The sequence below is a fragment of the Rosa chinensis genome, chromosome 3 (assembly GCF_002994745.2).
Source record: "Rosa chinensis cultivar Old Blush chromosome 3, RchiOBHm-V2, whole genome shotgun sequence".
NCBI lineage: Eukaryota > Viridiplantae > Streptophyta > Magnoliopsida > Rosales > Rosaceae > Rosa > Rosa chinensis.
This window is the reverse complement of record NC_037090.1, coordinates 32,351,367-32,374,810: the sequence shown is the minus strand read 5'-3', so window position 1 is coordinate 32,374,810 and position 23,444 is coordinate 32,351,367. Positions and strand designations below refer to the sequence as shown.

General features: G+C 39.2%; 3 protein-coding genes across 3 annotated transcripts; 1 reads left to right on the top strand and 2 right to left on the bottom strand.

The window, feature by feature from the left end:
- Positions 1 to 7,291: 7,291 nt before the first annotated feature.
- On the top strand, positions 7,292 to 9,670 carry LOC112191716. The gene is made up of 2 exons (XM_024331117.2): positions 7,292 to 8,628; positions 8,789 to 9,670. The coding sequence occupies exons 1-2, from the start codon at positions 7,653 to 7,655 to the stop codon at positions 8,878 to 8,880; spliced, it is 1,068 nt and encodes a 355-aa protein (XP_024186885.1). The 5' UTR covers positions 7,292 to 7,652; the 3' UTR covers positions 8,881 to 9,670.
- A 231-nt stretch (positions 9,671 to 9,901) lies between these two features.
- LOC112191715 (pectin acetylesterase 3) lies at positions 9,902 to 15,110 on the bottom strand. The gene is made up of 13 exons (XM_024331116.2): positions 14,749 to 15,110; positions 14,519 to 14,601; positions 14,295 to 14,424; positions 14,092 to 14,165; positions 13,602 to 13,688; positions 13,399 to 13,523; positions 13,250 to 13,310; positions 12,679 to 12,732; positions 12,502 to 12,579; positions 12,000 to 12,105; positions 11,724 to 11,869; positions 11,046 to 11,149; positions 9,902 to 10,098 (listed from the first exon to the last, which is right to left on the bottom strand). Exons 1-13 carry the CDS (start codon positions 14,978 to 14,980, stop codon positions 9,963 to 9,965), a joined length of 1,416 nt encoding a protein of 471 aa, XP_024186884.1. The 5' UTR covers positions 14,981 to 15,110; the 3' UTR covers positions 9,902 to 9,962.
- A 1,052-nt stretch (positions 15,111 to 16,162) lies between these two features.
- LOC112193101 (protein ABC transporter 1, mitochondrial) lies at positions 16,163 to 21,787 on the bottom strand. The gene is made up of 8 exons (XM_024333131.2): positions 21,111 to 21,787; positions 20,796 to 21,024; positions 20,546 to 20,698; positions 20,172 to 20,330; positions 19,038 to 19,197; positions 18,770 to 18,879; positions 17,201 to 17,317; positions 16,163 to 16,852 (listed from the first exon to the last, which is right to left on the bottom strand). The coding sequence occupies exons 1-8, from the start codon at positions 21,620 to 21,622 to the stop codon at positions 16,457 to 16,459; spliced, it is 1,836 nt and encodes a 611-aa protein (XP_024188899.1). The 5' UTR covers positions 21,623 to 21,787; the 3' UTR covers positions 16,163 to 16,456.
- Positions 21,788 to 23,444: the final 1,657 nt, after the last annotated feature.

Below are 23,444 nucleotides of genomic sequence, written 5' to 3'. Positions count from 1 at the left end.
CTTCACGTCGGCTTCTGGACCTCTGATTCTTAGCAGGAAATAGCAGCCATAGACTTATCAATTATCATAGTACTAAATGGAAAGCCAGTCGGTACCATGATCGGACACGTGTAACAAACCCAGTGACCAGTAGCCATCACCACTGCTCCACAAAGGGAACACCTGTCTTAGTGTAGATTTTCTGATTTTGGGTAGGGTTGCTGTTCCCACGTGAATGTTACAGCAGACCAATGGAAATAGAAATATCTACAAGGCCGGAGTTGGAACAGTTTTAAAAATTTTACGAGACAGCGTCTGTTTTGCTCGTAGTACGTAAAATTTTTCTATCCTCCCGTCAACCCGTGCCATCAGTTTGGGATGATTTGACGCACCACAAATTTTTTTACACGTGTTCCATAGTTAAATAAGTTGAATATCGACTCTTCATGTCGATAACTTCTTCTAAATTGAATGACAACATTAGCTTCTTCACATTTTCACTCTCTTAATTTGTTTGAGTCCTCTCTAATAATTGGAATTTTTTTTCTCTCTTTGTTTCTTTGTTTAATGGCGGAACGTAATGCGAGCCAAAGATAGTCATGACCCCACAACCCAATATAACTTTTACATGTATCTCATAATTAATTAAGTTGGCAATCAACTCTTCATGTCGATAACTTCTTGAAAACTAGCTTATTCTAAGTTGAATAACAACATTAGCTTTTTCACGTCGTTAATTAATTAAGTAGATTCAACAAACAATCTATTTCTCCTTTAATTCCTTTGAGTCCTCTCTAATGTTCTGAATTTTTTTTTCTTAAATTATTTTCTCTCTCTATTCAATGGCGAAACGTAATACGGGCCAAAGATGGTCATGCACCCCCGGGCGCCCCCGGTGTAATATTTACACTTGTCCCATAGTTAATTAAGTTTAATACCAACTCTTCATATCAATAACTTCTTGAAAACTGCTTTTTCCAAGTTGAATGACAACATTAGTTTCTTCACCTCGTTAATTAAGTAGATTCACAAATAATCTACTTCTCCTTTATTCCTTTTGAGTCCTCTCTAATATTCTGAAATTTTGTCTTTAATTATTTTCTCTCTATGTTCGATGGCGGGACGTAAAACGATTAAAATGGTCATGCCCTGCGACCCCAAAGTTTTTGGAATTTCCTTATATTACTCTATAAAATTATATATTTGCCTAAAATAATTAAGAAAAAAAATAATTAGTTTTTATACGTGGCCGCTAGACCTGTAAATGGACCGGATTTGGATCGGATCGACCTAAATCCAAATCCGTTTACTTAAAAAAAAAATTGATCCAAACCCGCTCCGTTAACCTAGCGGATCATTGATAGTTCGATCCGAATCCGTATCCGCTGGATTAACGGATACCTGATCCGCTTATCCGATTTATAATTTCAAATATTTAAAAATTTTAAATGGTAATATTAAATTTATATCATGATACCTCATAAGATATTAATAAAATATTAAAACAACATGAAGAGTATCACCAAAAATAGAGTTACATTATCAAAATTCTTAATGGTTCTTGGAATCTTGGGTGATAGACTGTCCCTTAGATTTCTGGAAAAAAATTGTATTAGAAATTCTTAATATTTTATATTTTATATTTAAAAATAACAATAATATATTAAATTTTTTTTTATTATTACGAAAATCGGCCGGATCATTAACGGATCGAATCGATCTAAATCCGTATTTGATCTGTTAAATAAACGGGTTAACGGATTCGGATCATTAATGGATCAAAATTTTCGATCCAAACCAGTCCAATAACCACGGATCTTGAGCGGATCCGGATCAAAATCCGGTCCATTTACAGGTCTAGTGGCCGCCCTCATTTAATACAAAAGTAAATTAAAAATAATCTGATTTCTTTAAACTAAATTTATTGAATATTTTGGTGTAATTAAGATCCAAGATCAATTCTTTTTAATTAGATTTAATCAACATATATTATTTATTTGAGAATCAAAGTCTTTTTTTATTTTTTACAGAAATATAACAACTATTTTATTGACAGCAAAATCATACATAATTTTTTTTTTAAATAGAAGTTGAAATTCATTAGATCAACAACCAAAAAGCTATAGTCTACAAAGCTTACAAGAATGATTAAACCTTGCCTAAAGCTATAGTATACAAGAATGATTAAACCTTGCCTTCTACGGAAAAGAAATCATTCAACTAGCCCTCACTTGCACGCAATTATGGTACAAACAAGAGACTAGAAACATCATAGAAGACTTATAGAAGTTTCACCAAACTCACACATGCTTGAAAAAAAAACTATAAATAAAAACTAATAAAAAACTAGCTCATTCCCTTTCGAGTTGGAGCTTGAAGCTGCATCAACCTTGTCAAGATATGGCAATAATTGTTTCTTGGCTGCCCTTGTTCTCTTAGTATCATCATCAGCCTTTGTTGTGTTCTTTTTTACACCATAGGGCAACTTATTCTTGCTACCAGCAGGCTTATCTCGCTTCCTTTTCAACTGACCAGCATTTTCCTCATTTTCAACCAATGGTACCAGTCCCAAAATCTCCTACTCCAATTCTCTTCCCCATTGCAAGGCTCAATTTCAGTTTCTTAGGAGAGATAAAGTCACCCTCCTCCTCTCTACTTCCCCGCTTACCTGCTGGCCTTTCTGGAATTGTCATCATCTTTGGCAGCTCATGAATATGAGCCTGACGGTGAGGACGCTATAACAAAGCTGTCAGATTGTGGAATAGTTGTTTTGGCAGTTGGTTTGGAACAGAATTGCAAAAAACTAGGTGTTGACCAGAGGCCGAAACTATAGCCTTAGTATTTGTGTTCATTCTGTCGGTTGTCGCTGTATCAGATGCAGATGCCGAGACACCGACCATTTGCAACACCAGCGTAGGTTTGAGCATCCATAGTATGAGCACCCAAAATGGTGCGCTCTAGCTTAATGTCATCTTCTTCCAAAGTTGCCCCAAGTAGGGGAGTCCTACATGAGTGACAAATCCACATGTAGCACATTTACCCAATAATTTATCATACCTGAACTTGCAGAGAAACTCGACCTCGTCTTCAACCCAATACCAACATTTGAACGGCAGCGGACAAGTGAAGAGGATCTCCACCCTAATCCAGCGGTTTTCGACTTTTTTACCATGTTAATCTCTTTGAAATCTCCAAGAGTATAACCGATGATTATTATCACCCTTTCAGATCAAAAGCTTGAGGGATGCCTTATAGTGTGATCCAGTACAAGGACGCAGTGAAAGGAACATATTTAATATTAGCGACGCCGTCATAGTACGCTAGGGCTATCGGTGCATGATTATAGCCGTGTCTGACAACGTGAAACATACCCTTTGTTCTTCAGCCTCCTCAACATGCAACGAGCCATTCACTCTCAAAGCATTGTAGAACATTCCCAAGACGGATATAACTTTGTACTCTCGAGCAGTGAGTGTCGCACCAAAAAAATATTTGCCTGACGCAGACCTTTCCTTTGTGTAGGTCGCAGATCGACCTGCTTTTCCCCCCTCAACGATAGCAAGAGAGGAAGCAAGGCGAGCAACATGGCATCAATAGAACTCATTGTTGAAGTTTGCACAGAAAAAACCTAACCCTAACCCTAGGTAGAGAGAAATGAGATATGCGGCTCTACAAAATCATACATAATAGTTTACCATTACCTGAACAATTATACCTTTTTTTAAAAAAAAAGAAAGAAAAAGAAAGCACATCAAAAAAAAAAATTCTAATTTATCCATGAGCTATAAAATGAGGAGACAAATGAAGAGAAACGCTCTTGGCATCATATTTCAAGCATTTGCTGAAGAGGCTGCATTTTCCAAAAGAAAAATGTCACCCCCTTCAGCCACTTCCTCCATAGCACTAGCCTCCGATATATCAACAGTTACCAGTGTACCAACAGCTTCTGCATTTCCTTCAGCTAATTCATCAACAGGTTCAGCTTCCTGACCAGGCATAGGAATCCTAGTCCTCCAAGGCTTAGGTCCCTTAGTTGTGTACTTGTTCTTATTGCTCTTAGGACGACCCCTCTTCTTAGTAGGAGAAATATGAGTAACTCCATTGGCATTGGGTAGGTCAAAGCTGTCATCCACCTCCAATGGTGTCGTGACCTACAAGGAAGCAGTCTTTGTTCTCTTAACCAACCCGAAGCAGCTCAGATAGAGGCTCTTGCCTGACTTTTAGAATACTTGGAACAACCTCCTTTGGTGGCACCACTGAAGTGGACTTCGTAGCAGCCGGTCCCCAGATTGGAATAGCCTACAAGTCAGACGTAGAAAAACCTTCCATTTTGAAAAGAGAGGTCAGTGGAAAAGAAACACCACCACTAGAAACCGGCAGGCCAACCGGTTGTGCAACATGAATCAAAACCTTAGAGCTAGGGATTACATTGCACGTAGCAGTCTCAATCTGTATGTGTAGACCAGCTCCACTAGTTGAATGATCCTACCCCCGGCGCCACCACTAGAAACCGGCAGGCCAACCGGTTGTGCAACATGAATCAAAACCTTAGAGCTAGGGATTACATTGCACGCAGCAGTCTCAATCTGTATGTGTAGACCAGCTCCACTAGTACTCCTCTAGTTGAATGATCCTACCGCCGGTGCCATCACCGACTTTAGAGCCTTTTTGGTCACCTCTCTTGTTTCCGGCATCCGCTCTCCTAGAGGCCATGTTGAAACCCTAGGGGATAGAGGAACCCTAGGTGCAGCAAAAGCCCTAGGCGCCTTTAGCAACACAGCAACCCTAGATGAGACTGCTCTACAGCGCGCCGCCGACATCACAACCGGACCCCGCGCCTCCAATCCCTATGTCTTCACCGCATGTGCCACCATGAATTGGTTGCACCCCTCGACTTCATGAACAAGCCAACCACAGTTTTAGCAAAGACCTTTGATCAAATCATACTGCAGCTCCACATCCGCCACAGCCCCCGCCTCAAATATCAAAAGTGCGGGACGTCCAAAGATGCCTACAGAGATCCAGAACCACTCTAAGGCGTTGGTTGTGGTGCTGCAGCGCAAATTGATTTGAATGCAGATAGCGCCCTATTGAAGTTCTGGTGAGGATGAGGGATTCCTAAGTGTGTAACTGCATAGCCTCGGCGGAAGCCTTCGCACCACCACCCAGGTCTCCAAGGAGTGCAGCGGCACGTCCTCCACCTCCGACAAACCGTCATATTTACCAAACAAAAGCATGCTACCATTAAAGAACCAAGGCCCGCCATGCAACATTTTTTGCACTTATCTCGAGGTCAGAATCAGAAAAGAAAATGACCTTCCCCACCGCCGAGATGGCCAAACGCTCACCAAGTCCTAGATAACTGATATGGTGCCCAGAAGCCCCTTGTTATCACTCTCCTTCCATTGAATTAGACGTCCCACCAAATAGAAAGCTCCTTCACGACCACCGCCGCGCCTACCTTTCCAAAATCAACCATTACCTCCTTCGTGAGGGCTAAGACTACGAATCAGTCTGGAAGCCGCGTCGTCCACCATCAATTGATTGAAGAAAAGTTGCAAGAAATCCTAAGTTTCACAACCCTAGTAGAGCAACAGACAGCAAGGTTTTTTTTTTCCAGTAAAAACTATTAATAACGAATCAAAGTTTTCTAGTAGTGCGTCAAACCATGTTAAATTGATGATATGACTTGATGGGAGGATAAAAAAATTTCTCGAGTGACAACCTTATGATTGTTAGGGGTACCATGTCACTTGGCAAGACTATCACACCCGAGAATATATTGACAGAAACGATACCGGTGAACTTCATTGGACTCTCGGATGTGGTAACCTCAATTCTTTTTGAAATATCGGTAATCGTTTGAGTATTTGACGCCCCAAATCAATTACCGCATAACATCGTTTAATCATTTATTTATAAATATTTTGTTTTTTATTTTAAAAGGTCGGTGAACGGAAGAGTCCTACTATTACAAGTCAAGTGCATTAACTAATTGGTGTTGATTAATTATAATCAACAGCTTACTGCTGGAAACGTCTTGTCAAGTCCAAAGGGTTGGCTAATCAAATCACAGAACAGATTAATGTGGATCGGTGGTTGAACTTCTGGGAGAAGATCTCCCAACATCCTTGATGTCATCGCCGGCGACACGTGCCGGTGCATTGGATACTCGCCACGCGTCCTCCTTGTTTGAGTGGAGCCCACGAGGCGCATGAGATGAGGTATTGCGGGTAGCCATCAACTCCCTATACATGTCCTACTATTTTTAGCTGTTTAGGGGAAAAGTGATCATAAAAAAGGGAAAGCAGTGTCGGAAATAAAAACGCGGACAGGTGCTCTCCTCCTCTTCCATACACGCGGTTTCTCATTACGTCATTTCCTACGTAGCTCATGTAATCCACAAAAATGGCTAAAATCTATTCTATATTTGGTAAAAGGGAAAAATAACCAAAGAAAATTCCACCCCCAAGTCTTTGCATTCATTCTTCCCCATTCATGTTTGTCTACAAAAAGCTTTGCATTTTTCGTATTCTTCATATATCTAGATGTATTTTGAATCATTAGTGTCAGTAATTGACTAAAAAAATTATGTTCAATCAGTGTTGGATATAATTCTAATTATAAAAAACATAAAATTTAACTGAAAAATAATTATTTTCACTGTTGGATTTATATCCGATTGTAGTTGAACGTAATATTTTTAATGAGTTATTGATCAGGTGAACATTATGACAATATTTTCTTCGCTAACTCAGATAATAACGAATGTGTATAATCATAAAAAAGACGTGTTGTATAGTTAGATTTTAATGTTTTCTTAATTCTACGACACCGTCGACAAATCAACTATATTTTTTTGATTAACAATAAATCAACTAGATGATTCATTCCATTTGTGAAATGGGAATGCAGGTAGGTTAAGAAGACGGATCATCGATTAGTTTACCATTCTTTTCCTTCTTGTGCTTGGAGCTCTGGACCAATCGTAAGTAACCATAGACCGAGTTACCACTCATGTGCGAAACTTCTTTAAGACCCTGATGTCACATATATATTATATAAAGCAAACAATCCTGTTGAAAAATAATTATTGATGTTAACTCTATGATTTGCTAGCTACTATTTCCCAGTCAAAGCTAGCTTGACCTTCCTTGGCAAGGTACAATCTAGATACGGACACCTGGAATCACATCGTTTCTTTAATACATCCTGCTGTGACCTGTGACTGAGAGGCTCGAAGAAGAAGGGTATTCTGGGAATTGTAGGTAGATGAGGATGAAGATGAGTTTAGTTGAGTATAAAGCGGTAGAGCAGTAGCTGCTGCTATATAGTCATGGATACAAAGAGTCAATACAAGTAGAAAGGAGAAGGTTGGATAGAGAAAATATCATGAGACTGACTTTACTTGCCATCTTTACCTGACCATATGAGCAAATGAATGATTCACAAAATCCGAAAAGCCACTCTCTCTCATCTTTGCACTTTCACTACTAGCCTAGCTTAGAGCTTTTATTACACTATAAATACCCTACTATTCATTCATCTTCTCTCTAATTGATCCTGATTCTGATACCCAACAACACTAATTAAAGGCCCTTTACCTTGTTAACTACATTTCCGATTCAGTTTCAGAGTTTCTTCCATTGAAGCACTGCTTGAAGCTCGATCATATGGCGTCAGATGAGAGTATGACCCTCAGGTCTTGTATCTCTATGCAGGAAGGTGAGTACGACGATTATACCGACGAAGGGTATGATCAGGATCAGCCTCATCAGCACTTGTCTAGGTTGTCCATGTGTACCAGCAATTCCATCTATGGTGATGACCAGATGAATGATGATGGCAATTCCATCTACTTCCAAGGCCAGCAAGAGAATGGTATGAGCTTGTACATGTCACTCTTGTCAATAGACAGCTTTGATGGGGATGGAGATGTTGATGAAGAAGAGGAATCGTCCAACAAGAAGCGGCTCAGTTCTCAGCTGGTACTCGCAGCTGGGATGTCAACGGATGACGATTCCGACACGGAACCGGCCTGTTACTCCCTTCCGGCGACACCCCCTAGGCTGAGGAGGGATCTGCCTGGTGCTCGTGGTGCAGGGAGCATTCTTATTAACAAGGTGCATCCCTATTCTAAGGTGGACAAAGAGTATGCGAGCGAAAATGAAGCTCAGAAGGCCTTGAGTGATGACGGCAGGAGGAGCAGGAGGAGGAGTAGGAGGAGAATGATGAAGAACAGATCATCTTGGCTATCACCATCACCATTCCACCACGGAGCTAAGACGACACCGGACAGTGATGATGGAGAAGATGAGGACAAGGAGGAGGATGAGGAGGAGGAGGAAGAGAGCATGTACATGAATGTGTGTGGTGATCATTGTCACAGCTTCAGCGGAGAGAGCGAGGGTACGGGGATGGTGGTGATAGCAAGGCCCAAAGGCGGGAACAGGTCCCTCTGCATGGACATGGAGGAAGTCAAGGCTTGCAAAGACCTCGGCTTCGAGTTGGAGCACGACCGCACGCTGCAGCAGCAGCAGGAGATGATCCCTTCTCGGCTTTCTCTATACGCCACCACCGTCGACACTAACTACACCACCAGCAGCGGTGGCAATTCCCCTATTGCCAACTGGCCCATTTCCAGTCCCGGTATGCCTTGCCTTGCCTTGCATTCCATCTCCATGTCTTATGCGTTTTTAGATTCTATCTTCCTCGTTCAGCATTTGGCCATTGCAAGCCAATTGATTCATGCTGTCCACAATTAATTTGCATATCAAGATCTAAACTGGGTAGCAAATATCTACTTCAGGGGACCATCCGCAGGAGGTCAAGGCTCGCCTCAAGGCCTGGGCGCAGGCAGTGGCTCTGGCATCTGCATCACCCACAAGGCACTCGAGCTGAGCAGTGGTTTTGCCTTCTAACAGTTTCTTCTTTTTGGTTGACATAAAACAGAGAGCTTGGGATAATAATCATAATATAGGTTGGGGGGAATTTTGATTCCAGTGTGAGGACTGAAGAGAGTAGCTTCTCCATCTACGTTTCCTACTACTACTACTACTGAGCACAATTTTTCTTTCTGGCAATATATTGGGGTTTCTGATGTTTGGTTGATGAATCCTTCACTTGTATTTCACCGGTGCCTTCAGAGTCTCGACATTGCAAGTGTAGCGTTACTGAAGATTAGATACACTTCATTCTGTACATTATATGTAAAAATATTTGAAGTTTCAGTTCCATGTATGCATCTAGAAAGCTGTTTCCTATTGGTATTTATAGTTTCAGGATGATGTTGTATTGGTCATGAAAATTTTGGCAGTGCTCTATAGATACGCATTCTCAAAATTGGGGGTATAAATCAGAGAGGGCTTTGAATAGTTTAGGTTGGGTAGCGGGAATACCAGATCTGGTGTGTGAGGTGTGAAATGAGTAGCTTCTCTGATTTCGGTCCTCTACTTGCAATTTGCTTTCTTGCACAATCTGGCTCCTTGGTAGAAGATTTTCACTGTCTACTGGGATTCCTCGATGTCTATTTGTTTTTCCTTCACTGTACTTCAGCTGTACCTCTTCAGTTTCTTGGCTTGTAAATATAATGTAGTTGAAGATAGACTTGAGATATAATTCATTCTGTACCTTGTGTAAGCGATTCCCACTGGTATTGATAAACATAGTAAAGCGATTGCTGTTGTACTAATTATAAACATATATCTGAATTTTGCAGTGCTGTATTCCTATATGCATCGGAATGTCATGAACAAGAAACCAAAAGAAGCAAAGGCCAGAGAGCAAAAGATATATGGATGAAAATCAATGCATGGGACTAAATGAAAGACACCGTTTTCGGTCCTAACTTTGATCTTAAAAGCAAACTCTGATAAAAATTAGCTGATTTAGTTGAGCCCAATATGCATGCCGAGCGAACTAGTAAATTGAACCTCATCTATATCTTAAAATTGTGTGATTATAAACAGGGATACAATCTGTTATCAGTGGACAAATGAAAACCACGTTATGCATCTCGAACACATTATAGGCATCAACAAGGCACCTAGCAGATTTAGCACGGTAATAGACGACTTTGCAGACTGAGAATATGTCAATGTCGTAGAAGTTACATCCTCTCTGCAGAGCAAAAGTGTCATTTCAGTCTTTCACTATTGAAATCGAGAGAAGACAAGCATTTGCTAATTTGAAGTGGTATCTTCTACATGGTTGCTAACTAATATATAACCAACAGACCCAAAAAGCTAAATCTAAAAGGAGTAGACCAACAATGTGTATCAAGCTAATACAGTCTCTCGTGTGGTTCCCCATCATGCATGTGGAGAGGCAAATAACTGCAGATAGAGAAACAAACGTAGCTCCACCCTGCACCTTACAAATCAACAAATAATTCGGGAGTGGGGCTGATGGTTACAATTTCAGAACCTTCTGCAATATAAGGCTCTGGTATATTAGATAACCACTAGACCTGAAACCTGAAAGTGATAGGGAATGGACCAACAATGGATCAAGCTAACCCTAACGAGTCGGTTGAAAGCTTGTAAACTGAAACTTTTTATTGATAACTTCAGATCATGTTCTTACATTAGGTCTGTGTCCAAATTAAATTAGTTCCTTTTGAATTGTTCTTCTAATATAAACCTAAAACAACATGGCTTTGGGTATTAATAGAATCATCGCGGTCAAAAAGACCAAGAACTTAAGTTGGGAAATTTCCAACTGTGACCATGAGAATATACCATGGAACAGGCTCTTGCTCAAAGCTCTCAGTCTTCTGTGGAGAATTAACTCACCCCAGAAGGAGCTTTTGGTCAGAAGGTCACTGATTGTGGCCGTAAGGACTATTTGAAAAGAGATAGAATCCACTACATGTATTAGTCAAGAATCCAAAAGAGGTGCATTAATTGTGAGCCATTAGCATGATCCTATTCCAAGCCCAAAATATTCTCAAGTTCTACAAAGACAACATAATCCCTTGGAGACCAAGCAGCGTGCATTATATTGTAGTAAATGAATTCTTACAGTATCCAGACACTACAATAGATTAAAAAATAATTCTCACTCACTTGAAGTTAAGATTGTGACAGGTGCTATCACAGGGGTATTCACAGTCAATAGCTTTAACTGTCCTTCGATCAAAGTACCAGTCTCCCACAGACAGTGCAATTGCCTGCATAAAAAAGAGTTATAACTAAATTCATGCATTTTGAAAGATATTTATCTCATAATAAATCACACAACATATGCAACATGCATCTTGATTTAAGTCAGTACTCTTTGTGCTACTGCTATACTGCAATATATTCTAGTAATGTAATCTGACCACAGTAAGCCCTTCATTATTATTTTTTCTTTCAGAGGTGAAGTTTAGCCTTTGAAATTTTTTTTTTAAGGAACCCATCTTTACAACAGGTACTCTAGAATACATGAAAGCGTTTCAACCTTATGAAACAGTTCTTGAAGTTGGATAGTAACATGTTCAGTGTTACTAGTTGCCCACCTTCCAAAACCTCAAACATCAAACCATGCTTCCACATTGTCTCCACTACCTACTTTTACAGTCTTTCATGAGGTGTAGCTACAATATTATTACAACTAAGTATACTGAAATATTCTGCCTCATTTCGAGAAACAGATTTTTAATAGAACCAGCTCGTATGAAAAATCATGCACTTCACTTGTTAAACCTATAATACAACCTCCACAATCATTCGAGAAAGCAATAGATATTTTGACCGGAATACCTGGCTTTCAAGAACAGGAGAATCATCAGCAAACCATGTATCTTGTCTCTCAGACTGGCAGTGAGCAAAGCAAGAGTTTATGAATAAACCATTTTCACGGGACATTGAGAAATCTTTCACAGCACTGAGCATTTGATTCCTGAAATCTGCTTCATTAAAGGGATAAGAGAACAGTATTAAGAAGGAACTCTTTGTGTGTGCTCATGTCTGTTTACAAGAATACTAGCTGGAAAATCAATCAAAGAAATAAGAAAAAGCTTTAAATATGAAAATTACCTTGGAGAAACTGGATCTGGGATAAATTACAATTTGCATGGTTTGATTTGCATTCATTCCATAAACCATTAGGATCAGCAGATGGAGGGGCTAAACTAGCTTGGAGCTGAAGAAAACAAATACAAGACATTTGCACCAAATTATCAACAAATTAATTTTTCCATTGATCGGGTGAGAAGATACATAAATGAGTCAATGAGAGCCTGCCTACAGAAAAAATAAAATAAAAAAAATAAAAAGAAGAAGAACAGTGATTGCTGAACTCGCGTTAGGGGGCTTATGTCAGTCTCAGATAGGGTGGTAAACACATTGATTGTACCTATTTTGAATTTTAAAATATGGTTCTTAAAAGCAGGCACAAGCAATGCATTGTCCTGGCAATCTAGTAATTGCACCGTGCAGTCAGTGTTTCAGGAGGCATAACTAATACTTCCAGTCCCTCTGATATGCGATCATACAAAAAGTAAATTGTCAAAAAATGATAAGATAAATAAGCAATTACCTGCCAAGCATCATAGGCTGCATTTAGAAGAAACATTGGCGTCTTAACATTTGCGACCAAATTCTGAGGAAAAAAGCACTGAGAGAGAGAGAGAGAGAGTTAGAACTCTTTACAATTCTTATTACCATACTTGCAATTCCATGACAACAAATACAAATATACAGAATAGAGAGTTACCGAAGTTGGATCTAGGTGGTTGATACAAGTCTTTGGAAGATTCTTTTGCACTTCCTAAAATAATAACATATATAAAGATCAAATTTTAGATAAATAAATAGCATGACGCTTATTCTAAACCCATAATGTGACAGTTTGATTAAGATTTTATTACTTGGTTACAACTTATGAGTCACATCAAATGTCCGCAATCTGTGCCACAACGTTTTAATGAACATGAGTAAACTTCAATACAAAGCAAAATATAGCTTCTAGAAGAAAAAACACAAAGAAAGCACTAAAAGTAACTCAAAAGAAGTTATGGACAGGTAACTGAACTGTTTCTCTAATTTTGTAGGCAGGAAGGAACATCCTTATCGTGACAAGCTCACATCAAAACTACAGAAGCTAACAAACTAATTCCTAAATAAGTTAGTTAGAAACAATTTTTTAAAAAGCTCTTATTTTTTCTAAAAGAATGTGTAAAAGCCTCAAATACAAGCTTTGTCCTTTTGAGGTCAGAAATAAACCTAAATTTCTACTTTACGCTTGACTCTGATCAAACATGAAAGTGAAAACAGCTGAACACTACCTGCAAGCTAACTACTCCTGCATACAAATTCCTTAGTGTGTGCCCACCAGATACATCAATTCTACAAAATAAAACAAAACAGAACCAGCAGTCAAAGACTTATAACTCAATCAAAGATTGCACATTGATGAAAGCCATGAACTCCTTACGCATCAAGGAACATCCCAGCATCACTCAGACATTTCACTGTGGTACTGGTTGGAAACAAGTCCCGGAACTCATCACAGTGTAGTATGGATGCCAGACCCCCAGCGGAACATCCAGAAAGAAGAGCCTGAAAACTTAAATTGTAAGAATGGTACTCAAAAATATCAAAGCGCAGTCACATTAATCCTCTTGTTCAGTGAAAAACCTGGTTAGCATTCTGCATTCCCTTAGACATCAATTCTTCCATAGCAACCAACCAAATCTTTTGCCCTCGAAAATTAAGTTGTGCAGCCTGAAAATGAAGAATCACTCTACAAATCAGAACATTCAATAAATAACACTTTGAGATCTTCATACACTTGATAGGTTTTCAGGAGAATAGTCGATGGATATGGTTTGTAAACGAAGTAGAGATACTTCATCAGTGAAGGCATTATCTTTAGTTCCTCATCTAAAGCCTATTAGGTCAACAGGTCACACCACCTAACTGCAATTTGGTGTTGAGAATTTTATAGAGAGAAGCTAAAAGGTAAACACATGCCAGCCAGCCACCAAACTAATCCAGAACTTTCACCATATACGTAAAGATTTCATGATTGTGAGACCAGGAAAACCTCAATAAAAGCCCATGCCTATTAAGAGGAAATGCTCAAGGGAAACTACTATTGTAGTCCAAAAGATGATCAGAGACCAACCTCATTCTGGCTGTCTCCGGCAAAAGATGCCCCATCACAGTATCGTAGCTTGACCCTGTTCCAGTTGAAGAAATCTGCAACCATGGGAGCCAGCCAATACAGACCACATTAGAACTTTCACAATTGCAACCATACATGTCAATCAAACAAGAAGAGCAAAAAAAAAAAAAAAATCTCTGAAGTGCACAAAGTATGTTACATACCGGGGTTTTCTTCAGGTTTATTGCTCAAAATTCCTGTGAATGGTAATTGCTTTTCCATGTATTTGGATGAACCGCGGCGAGTGGTCTTGCGATAAACACAATTTCTGATAGTATTACACCACCCACCTCCCTGCAAAACAGAACAAAACCTTAAAAAAGGTAAGAAATTGACGCAACCAAAAACTAGCATTCACAGGAATGGGAAATGGCGGAACCCAACCCACCTCCAACTGAATGAGCCAGCTGTTTGCACCGGATCCAGACCCACGATCCAGATGGTAACCGGGCGGTGTTCCATCCAAACAGACTGTCAATTCAATAGCCATGAAAACATGTAAACTTGATTCAGACACTGACATTCTATCTATGACATACACAAACATAGTCTACAATCTCAGATAAACGAAAACAGAAAACAATGTAGGTATTGGGATTAAGGGAAGAAGAAAGAGACCAGCTCCTTTAGAAGCAGCGCTGTCGATAAGAGTGAGGGCCACCATGAGAGGCTGAGGCTGTGTCGGTGAGGCTGAGACATGATCGTTGTCGAAAAAGACTGCATCTTTTCTCTCAACGTTCACTGATTCGTTCAAACTTAAAGCACCCACATTGAGTTTCAGATTGACAAAGGCAGCTGCCAATGCCACCACCAACACTGTACCCACATTCAGCTGCTGCTGCTTCTTCATCCTCCTCCTCTCTCTCTCACTCACTGGCTCACAAAGTGAAGAGGAGAGTGAAGTCAAAAAGGGGAACAGGAGAAAGATTTGTCTTCTTTTTCCTTCTAGTCCTTCGCGTGCCTACTACTCTGTACTCATTTGGAATTTGAAAGAACAAGACAAAGGTCACTGACAAGACTCGTGTCTAGAAATGTATCCCACTTCCAGTTGTCTCTGTCCCCCCATTTTACTTTATTTTTCATTTTCTTATTTTCCTTTATTCTTCGGTTGCCTACCAATTTTTTCCATCACCTTTCTTTTTCATCAATCACCCCCACCTTATATTCCCGAAATTTTTAGGCTTTTAGCTTTCTTTCCTCTCAGCTTGCGGCTTTCATGATACCTTGAGTCCTTGACACAACAAGGATGCAAAAGTGACCAACTAATTGGTCCCGGAGAGAATTGCTTTGTTCAGATTCACGAGTGAATTTCAAATATATCACTTTGGTCACTCAATTATTACGTTGTCACAATAGTATTCACCTGGTCAGTTACTGACTAAAGAATTTATGCTCAATAACCCTTAGATTTACATCGAAGAGTGGAAAACAAAACACCTCAATTTAATAATAATTCTCTCTGCCATTTGATTTACATCCAAGGGTGATTGACTGATTGAGCATTATTTTCTTAGTCAATAACTGACCAGGTGAACATTTTCGTACATCAGTGATGTCAATCACTTAAGTCACTTTATTAATTTTTTTCATTAATTTTTTTTTTAAAAAATACCTTTGGGTGACTTAAGTGATTGACAATGTAGTAGTTGAGTGACCAAACTGATATATTTGAAACTTCAGTAACCAAAGTGTCGAATGAGTTATAATTGAGTGAACATTTGTAGAATTCTTTAAGCCCCGCTAAAGTATTGAAACTCTGGAGCACTATGTACTAGATCAATTAGATTTTCCCGTCTATTAAATTTTTTTTTTTTTTTATTGTTGAAGGAAACACGATTTAATGTGTCTAGTCAAACTATGATTATTCATCTAGATTTAATAAGGAGAGAATATCTTAAATTTTCATATCATAGATGGAATATAAATTCTTGTACTTGCCAAAATTGTACTTATAATTCTCTATATAGAGACATTCATCAATTCTCTCAACTTTTTCTCTTCTTAAACACATTTGAGTTTTTCACAGGGAATGAGACAAAGTGAAATATCAGCTCTTGTTTATTTTATTCGAGAAACAAGATTTGGGTCTTATTATACAACATACAACGTCCTTAAGAATCATTGTAAAAGAATGTTCTATGGCTGTTGAATTTAATATACAAAAAGATCCTACCTCACCTGGGAAAACTAACTCCAGGAAGTCTAACTCCAATTTTGAGCTCGATCTATGATTTCATTCTATCATGGAAATTATTCCATCTTTAGAAGTTATGTAAAAAAAAAAAAAAAATTAAATTGATAACAATAATTTATATAAGCCCTTCCCTCATGAAGCCAATCCACTCGACAATATTTCACCACCTTCGTCACCGAATTGATGACGTTCATATACTTCAAGTAATAGTTCCCTGCACGGGACAACGGCCCCTAGCTTGATGCAAGCCAGAAAGGCACCTGCAAGCTTGCGATGAAGACTGTACGCCTCATCCGGCGGTGGGGTGAGCCTGTGCTGTAGCATGGTTGCCCCAAGGTTTGAAATGCTTTGGGTGATATTGGATGCTCGGAAGTCATACCCACCAGGCTTTGCAAATGGCAATCCCACAACAAAACCGGCTTGGACATGAGCCTCTAACATTACTTCTGATTCCATTCCTGCGAGGAATCCAAGTCTCTTGGACATTTCGATGACTGTATCTCTGTCACCATTCGCACAGGCTGTTACCTGATCAAATATGCATCAGAAAGTCCTTAGCTACTTGCAGCTCATTAAAAAAGAAATAAACGTGCAAATAAATGACTATTACGGAACCATATATATAACCAAGAAGCCTTAATCCAACAACTATGACTTAGTTGTTAGTCAAAACTAAAAGAATTCGCTTCAAGATTGAAATACGATTTTTCTATGAGCAGGTTTCAAATGACATTAGCCCTCTCATAATTGGTGAAGGAAGAGAGGCCTGCATTGTCTGGCTTAGCTGACATGATTTATACCGTATGTAGGAAATAAAATTACAACTCTGTAAGGGGATAAAAAAAGCCGGCTAAATTTCAAGTATAGAGATCTCACCATTCTTAGATAGTCATCAACAAAAGTCTTAGGATAATCCCTAGCTGCTCCGAAGTCTATCAGATTGATTGTATTTGTAGCCTCATCATACAAGAAATTACTCCAATTAGGATCAGTCTGCATTGCATCAAGTACGATACAAGAAAGAAAACATGAGAGCTTAAAACAAGAAAGGACATATGATTTAATTAACTTCAGAATTTGTAGAGGACAAAGTAAACATAAACATAACAAAGTACAACTGACGAATGACCAGCAGAAAGGACACCCTGAGATTCTAAACACACTGACTGAACAAATAAAGTATTTCATATATATGAACTCCACTACACTCTCAGTCTTGTAAAACTTGAGCCTGCCTGTAATGGTGACTATTCGACTGAGTGAACTGTGTCCACTTCAGGGCATTTTAAGTACCGTACATTTAGTTTACATCTGCAGCTGAAGATTTAAAACTAATGTGTGATGCAAAAATAATATTTTTTGGGAAATATCCTCATGGAAGCTTGACGATAAGACTGGTAACCTACATCTGTCAATAAGGCAGGCCTTTTCGGTCCAAAGAGAGATCTCAGCACTAAGAAAAACAGAATGCAAAACATCCATTCTGTGGTCTTTCAAAACCATGGGGAAGGCTATACCATTCATTCCCAATTTACCAAACAGGCAAAGGAATCTTATAGCATTCCCAGGTAAGCCTATGTATTTTTAACTTCTCTGCAATTACGGCAAACCTAAATCCTCTTCGTCTTTACTCTAATCTTTGCTCATTACCTAAAATTTTGCCATCCACAGTCTATAGTAATCGAAAAGATGAGTACTCATCTTGTGTTGTCCTACATCAATTTTATATAAAGAACTAGATCCAAGTGAATTCGAACTACACCAAAAATGAAATAAGCGCCTTCATTTTGTTTAAGGAGGGATGAAGGTCATAATTTCATTTTTAATTGGTCCAGCTCCTAATTTGACCACTTTGAAATTTTTGGTACCATATTGATCTAAGACAAGGGAAGGTGGGTGTTTCTCGTGACTATAATAGGCTTTAGATGGTTTAAATAACTTGGGAAAATAAACTGATGTTGCAGTATTGAAGAAAAATTAGAGATACAGAGAGATGAATTTACTTTTTAACCACTCCAAAATGGCAATTAAGAAAGTGGACTGATATTGAAAATAAAACTCTACTTGCTACCATGGATCATTCTCTTTGGACCAAAAAGGCTTCACTGACAAACTTGAGTACTTGACTTAGCAGGCTTAATTATGGGCTTCTAAAGACAAGGATGATTCTTTTCTAATCAAAATATAGTTGCGGCATCAATGGTGTTAACATTTATCTATCTATAGGGATTGCTACCAGCACTTACACTTAAGGTACCAATTTCATCTTAAAGAGTACAAGCTAGTCTTAAGGTTGACTGAAGACTACAACGAATGCTTACAAAGAAACTTAAGATGAACAAAGCTCATAATAAATACAAAAGGGACCAAATAATATAAATTAAACATGTAAATCAATGATATATGTGTGTGTGTGTGCCTGTGTGTAGACAGCACAAAACATGCCTGCATGAAGCGGAAAACAAATAACTCCCTCAAAGTGAGTTCTAGCAACTTTCTTCCAACATAGTTACGAGTTTCCTGGTTCAATAACGCCACTTTATCAATAGGTATTCCTGTAGCAAGTGGGAACCAAAAAACAATCATGAGTTCGCTCCATTGGTCCACAACTAACTTTATTTGTATGTATCAGAATAAATCTTTGATAATAATTGTTCTAATTACATAAAAACATATATTAATCAATGACTAACACAGATGACATTTTACTTGCCAGACACAAGCTCAGTAGTTAAAACTCTTTTGCTTGATATATCATCCACAACCAACGGAACATAAAACCCATGTGCATCAGAGAGCAAATCACGAAACCGTTTTTGACTTTCTGCCTCCAATTCATAGTTGCATTCACGAGATAATTCTTCTTTGGCCACCTATAAAAGATTAAGCAAATATGCAGTTCAAAATCTATCAATTGCAGAAGACATTTGATCACATATCTGTGCACTCCATTTGTTATCATTCGTAACTTCATTTCCCTCCCAAAACATCCAATATGGAATAATTCCATACTCCATGGGGAATAACAAGATAGAAAACAGAGGTTATATACATTCATAGTAAGGGATTAAGTAGAATAGGCACCAAATTTGTAAAATAAGATCGGTTAGAATGTCCCTATTAAAGACTGAAAGTGATATTAGTGCAACATCAACAGTTTGATTATGCCAAGATATCCTTTTTGGATGCCCAAGACTAAATAGTTACCACTTACCACAAGTCTATCAAAAAACCCTTTTTTGGTTGAAACAGAAAGTACATGATTATAAAAATAAATAAAAAATAAAAAAAGAAGAAGCCTAGTTCATTTATTTCATTTTCTTATGTCACTAGAAAAATCGTCCGCTAAAGATTTATTCAAAGATGCCATGAGTTAGGAAGAGACAATGTATTTGGATTCCACGAAGATGTCTTAGTTTCATAAGAGTCCTCTACTTAAATGCGTTTTAATATTTCTAAGAGTCCTTTGGGGATCTATATTTAGAGCTGAGAAGTAAGGTAATCCTTGTAAAGGAATTCCTATCCTGATATATCAAAATGACATATATGAAAGCCTTTGATGCAATATCCTTATATATCTCTCCCACTTACTGTTCCTCTCTAATTTTATTTTATTTGTAATTGTAGGAACCATAAAGCTTCTTCTTCTTTGGTCTACAGTTCTTCTGTTACTAAAACTTCTGTCATCTACAGCTCATCAGAATCATAAGCAGCACTATCTTGTGTTGTCTTATATCAGGCATAGTTTACACAAAACATCTAGCGTTCAAAGACCATTCAATGACTTAAACTGATATAACAAACAGGTAAGTATGTGAATGCAGAAATAAATGACATATAAACTTACCTTCATAGCTCTTTCAAGGTAAAGTCCTTTTGGAATTAGATTAGTATAATCTAGAAGAAGTTTAACGTTCTCGATGTCACTGCCAATGCTATCTGCTACACCAGGGTACTGAATTTTAATGGCAACATCCATGCCGTCCTTGGTGACAGCTCGGTGCACCTGAAGTTGTTCTGTAATTAGAATGCAGCAAGTCCATGATAGATAATGTTGTTACGCACAAAGATGTCATATAAACCAAGCACATTGAGTCATATCATATAGATCTTTTTATTGGTTTAATTCGCAAATCAAAGGCAACTTGTCTGCACAAGGGGCTGAAAAAGGAATCTAAGCTATTCTAAATTTAGCACTAAGCATTGACTAGTCTGCCTCACCTGGCCTATACTTGCAGAAGCCAAAGGTTCATAATCGAAACTTGTTAACTTTGATGACCAACCAGGACCTAACTCAGCATCCAGAACCTGATTGAGCTGGGCCCTCGGCATCACATCAGCACCTTGACGAACAATATCGAGAGCAGCCAATATCTACACGCAAATGAAATGAAGAAACACATTAACCGACTGAACTAACACATGTAACTAACTAATGGGCAAAGACAAGAATATGAATCAGTATAGTTACAGGAGCAGGCACAAGCGATTCGTCCTGTATGCTCAACATCTGCCCCAATTTGAGAGCAGCTCCCCGCATTCGACAGAGTGCAAGAGCCAAACGCTCTGCATTCTGTGGAGACAAAAATGGAGAAGCAGCAGATTGGTTGCCCGGTGAGCTCTGCGGCGTGCCGTAAATGAGTCTCTTGGTAGACTCCTGAAGCGTTCCCCAGGCAAGCCCAGCTCCCAGACCAGCAAACCTTGCACCAAAAGAATCAATCAATCAATCAATCAAAAGTTCAAAACACAATCAATGTCAGTGAATTGAGAAAGGAGAGAGACTCACCCCAGTGCTCTAGAGAAGGGAGTGGAAGGAACTCGTCTCTCTCTGGGCTTCCGCCTCTGCAATGGCGGCGGCGGAGGTTGTGGTTGTGGTTGTGGTTGTGGCGACTGTGTCTCTGGTTCTAACGGTTGTTGAGCCCTCGAATCGAGCACCTCCACCTCCACGGAGGATGCGGCATTGTTCGCCGGCGGCGGCGGTTGTTGTTCAAGCTGCGGCGGCTGAGGAGGAGGAGGAGGTTCGTGGTGGTGGTTGAAGTAGACGACGGAATCGGGTTTGTTAGCAGTGGGAGTGGGGGAGGTAGGGTTAGAAGGAGCATTGGAGAATTGGGAGAGGGTGCCTTTGGTGAGGCCGGAGAGGTCGGTGGCGGAAACGACGGCGTTTTTGAGCAGGGCTTGGAAATCGCCGTTCTTGGCGCTCTGGAGAGTCGGAGATCGCTTCGCAAATTCCTCGGCGATTAGAGACAAGCCTTTGGCCAATCTCGCAATGTCCTTCCCTTTCCTCCCGCTCGGTACCATTTCTCTGTTTTCTCCTCTTCCTATTATGATTTGGCTTCAATCATATATATCCCATTCCCTTCTTAAAGAGCCAGAGTCACCAATGACCAAACATGAAAGCTTTCTTTCCATTTTGCTTAAATATCTTGGGGAAGGGGAAAGAGAAAATCAATTTGCGCCGTGCTTGTTTACTAGTCAGTACCACCATTAGCAAATAAGTGGGGCGTCGTTTAGGCCTCTAACAACCCGACCCTATATTTCATAACTTAAAATAGTTTTTTTTTTCTACGGTTGGATTTACATTCGAGAGGTCGAGCATAATTTCATTAGTCAGTTGTTAATCAGGTGAATATTTGTGCTGTCGGGGGTTAAGGTTTAACAGGGTAGGGGCCATGTTACGTCCCGAACCTAAATTTACTGATTTACTAATCATTAGGACGGTAAACGACATTTACTTTCACTTTTACTGTCGTTTCAGTACTTTTAGGGGGCCCTAAAATATGACTTTTTGTTCGGATCAAAATTTGAGAAAATGTTCTTCATGAAAGTTGTAGAGGACGTTAAACCGAGCGCGTGCATATGTGGTACGTAAAAATCGGAGTTCATATGCGAAAGTTATGGCCAAAATACTAAAGTTACTGTTCATGGTAATTTTCTATAAATAGCCGAGTTACTGTGATAAGTTTCCATTTCGGAAACTTAACGAGCCCTCTCCCTTCTCTCTCCCCGATTCTCTCTTCTTCTCCGACCTCTTCACCTTCTTCCGGCCATAACTCCTCCATCCGGCGACGGATTTTGACGTATAAGATGTCGTTGGAAAGCTCTCTTCCTTCTCTTCATTTCTGGGTTAGTTTCGTAGCTTGATACGAACTGTGGAAGGTGCAGCAACTAGAAGAAGAGGACGGTCACTGTAGCAGTTTTGAGTCAATGCCGATATTTTCAGATTCCGGCAGTCTCCGGCCACCAAATTGGCATCGAATGTTCGGTTTTTGACATAGATCATTTCCCCTAAGGTCTTTCATTTCAATTTGCAGTGTAGAGGTCGAATTAATAATTTCAATTTCTAGGGTTCTTGGAATTTCTGGAAATTTTTCACCGGCCAAATTGGAGCTCTTCCAGGTAAAATTGGAACTTATTGTAGTTGAGAAAGAGGTTTGGTTTGTTGAGTAGATGGTGCTGCCAAATTTTGGTGGCCATCGGAGGTGGTTGCGTGTGGCGCGTGGGGCCCACGTGCTGCCACTGTTGGTGGCGCGTGGAGGCGTGTAGGGCAGTGTTTTAATTTCGGTTTTTATCCCATTAAATTGTATATATGTTGTAGAGCTTGTATGTGAAGTTTGGTGAATTATGAAGGAGTTTGGAATTATTTGTGAATTTTCGAAGTTTGAAGTTTTGTGATTGAATTGTTGGAAATTCGGCCGTCGGATTTCCCTCGTTTTCTTTGTGGAATATGTTAATTGAGGAATTGGTGTTGTGGGAGAGATTTGGGTTGAATTTGAGAAGTAATGGAGATAGGGATTTTCAGGTTTCGTTTAGGTTCGTAATTATTCTATCGGATTGCCGTTTACGGAAATATAATTGTGTACATGGCAATGCCGCGAGCTACGGTTAAATGAAGGAACTCGTTTGCGTGGTCGCCCAATAGTACTGTGACTGGACTTTTATTTTAAATAATGATGCATGCGTTTATTTTCTTGAATTAATGCTTTATTTAATTAACATATTATTTTCCGAGCATATGAATTGATTTTGGAATTTGATTTCGATTTACCTCGTGGATTTGCTTTCAATAATGATTTTCATGAAGTAATTATGATTTTTATTGGTTGTGAATTTCGAATATTAA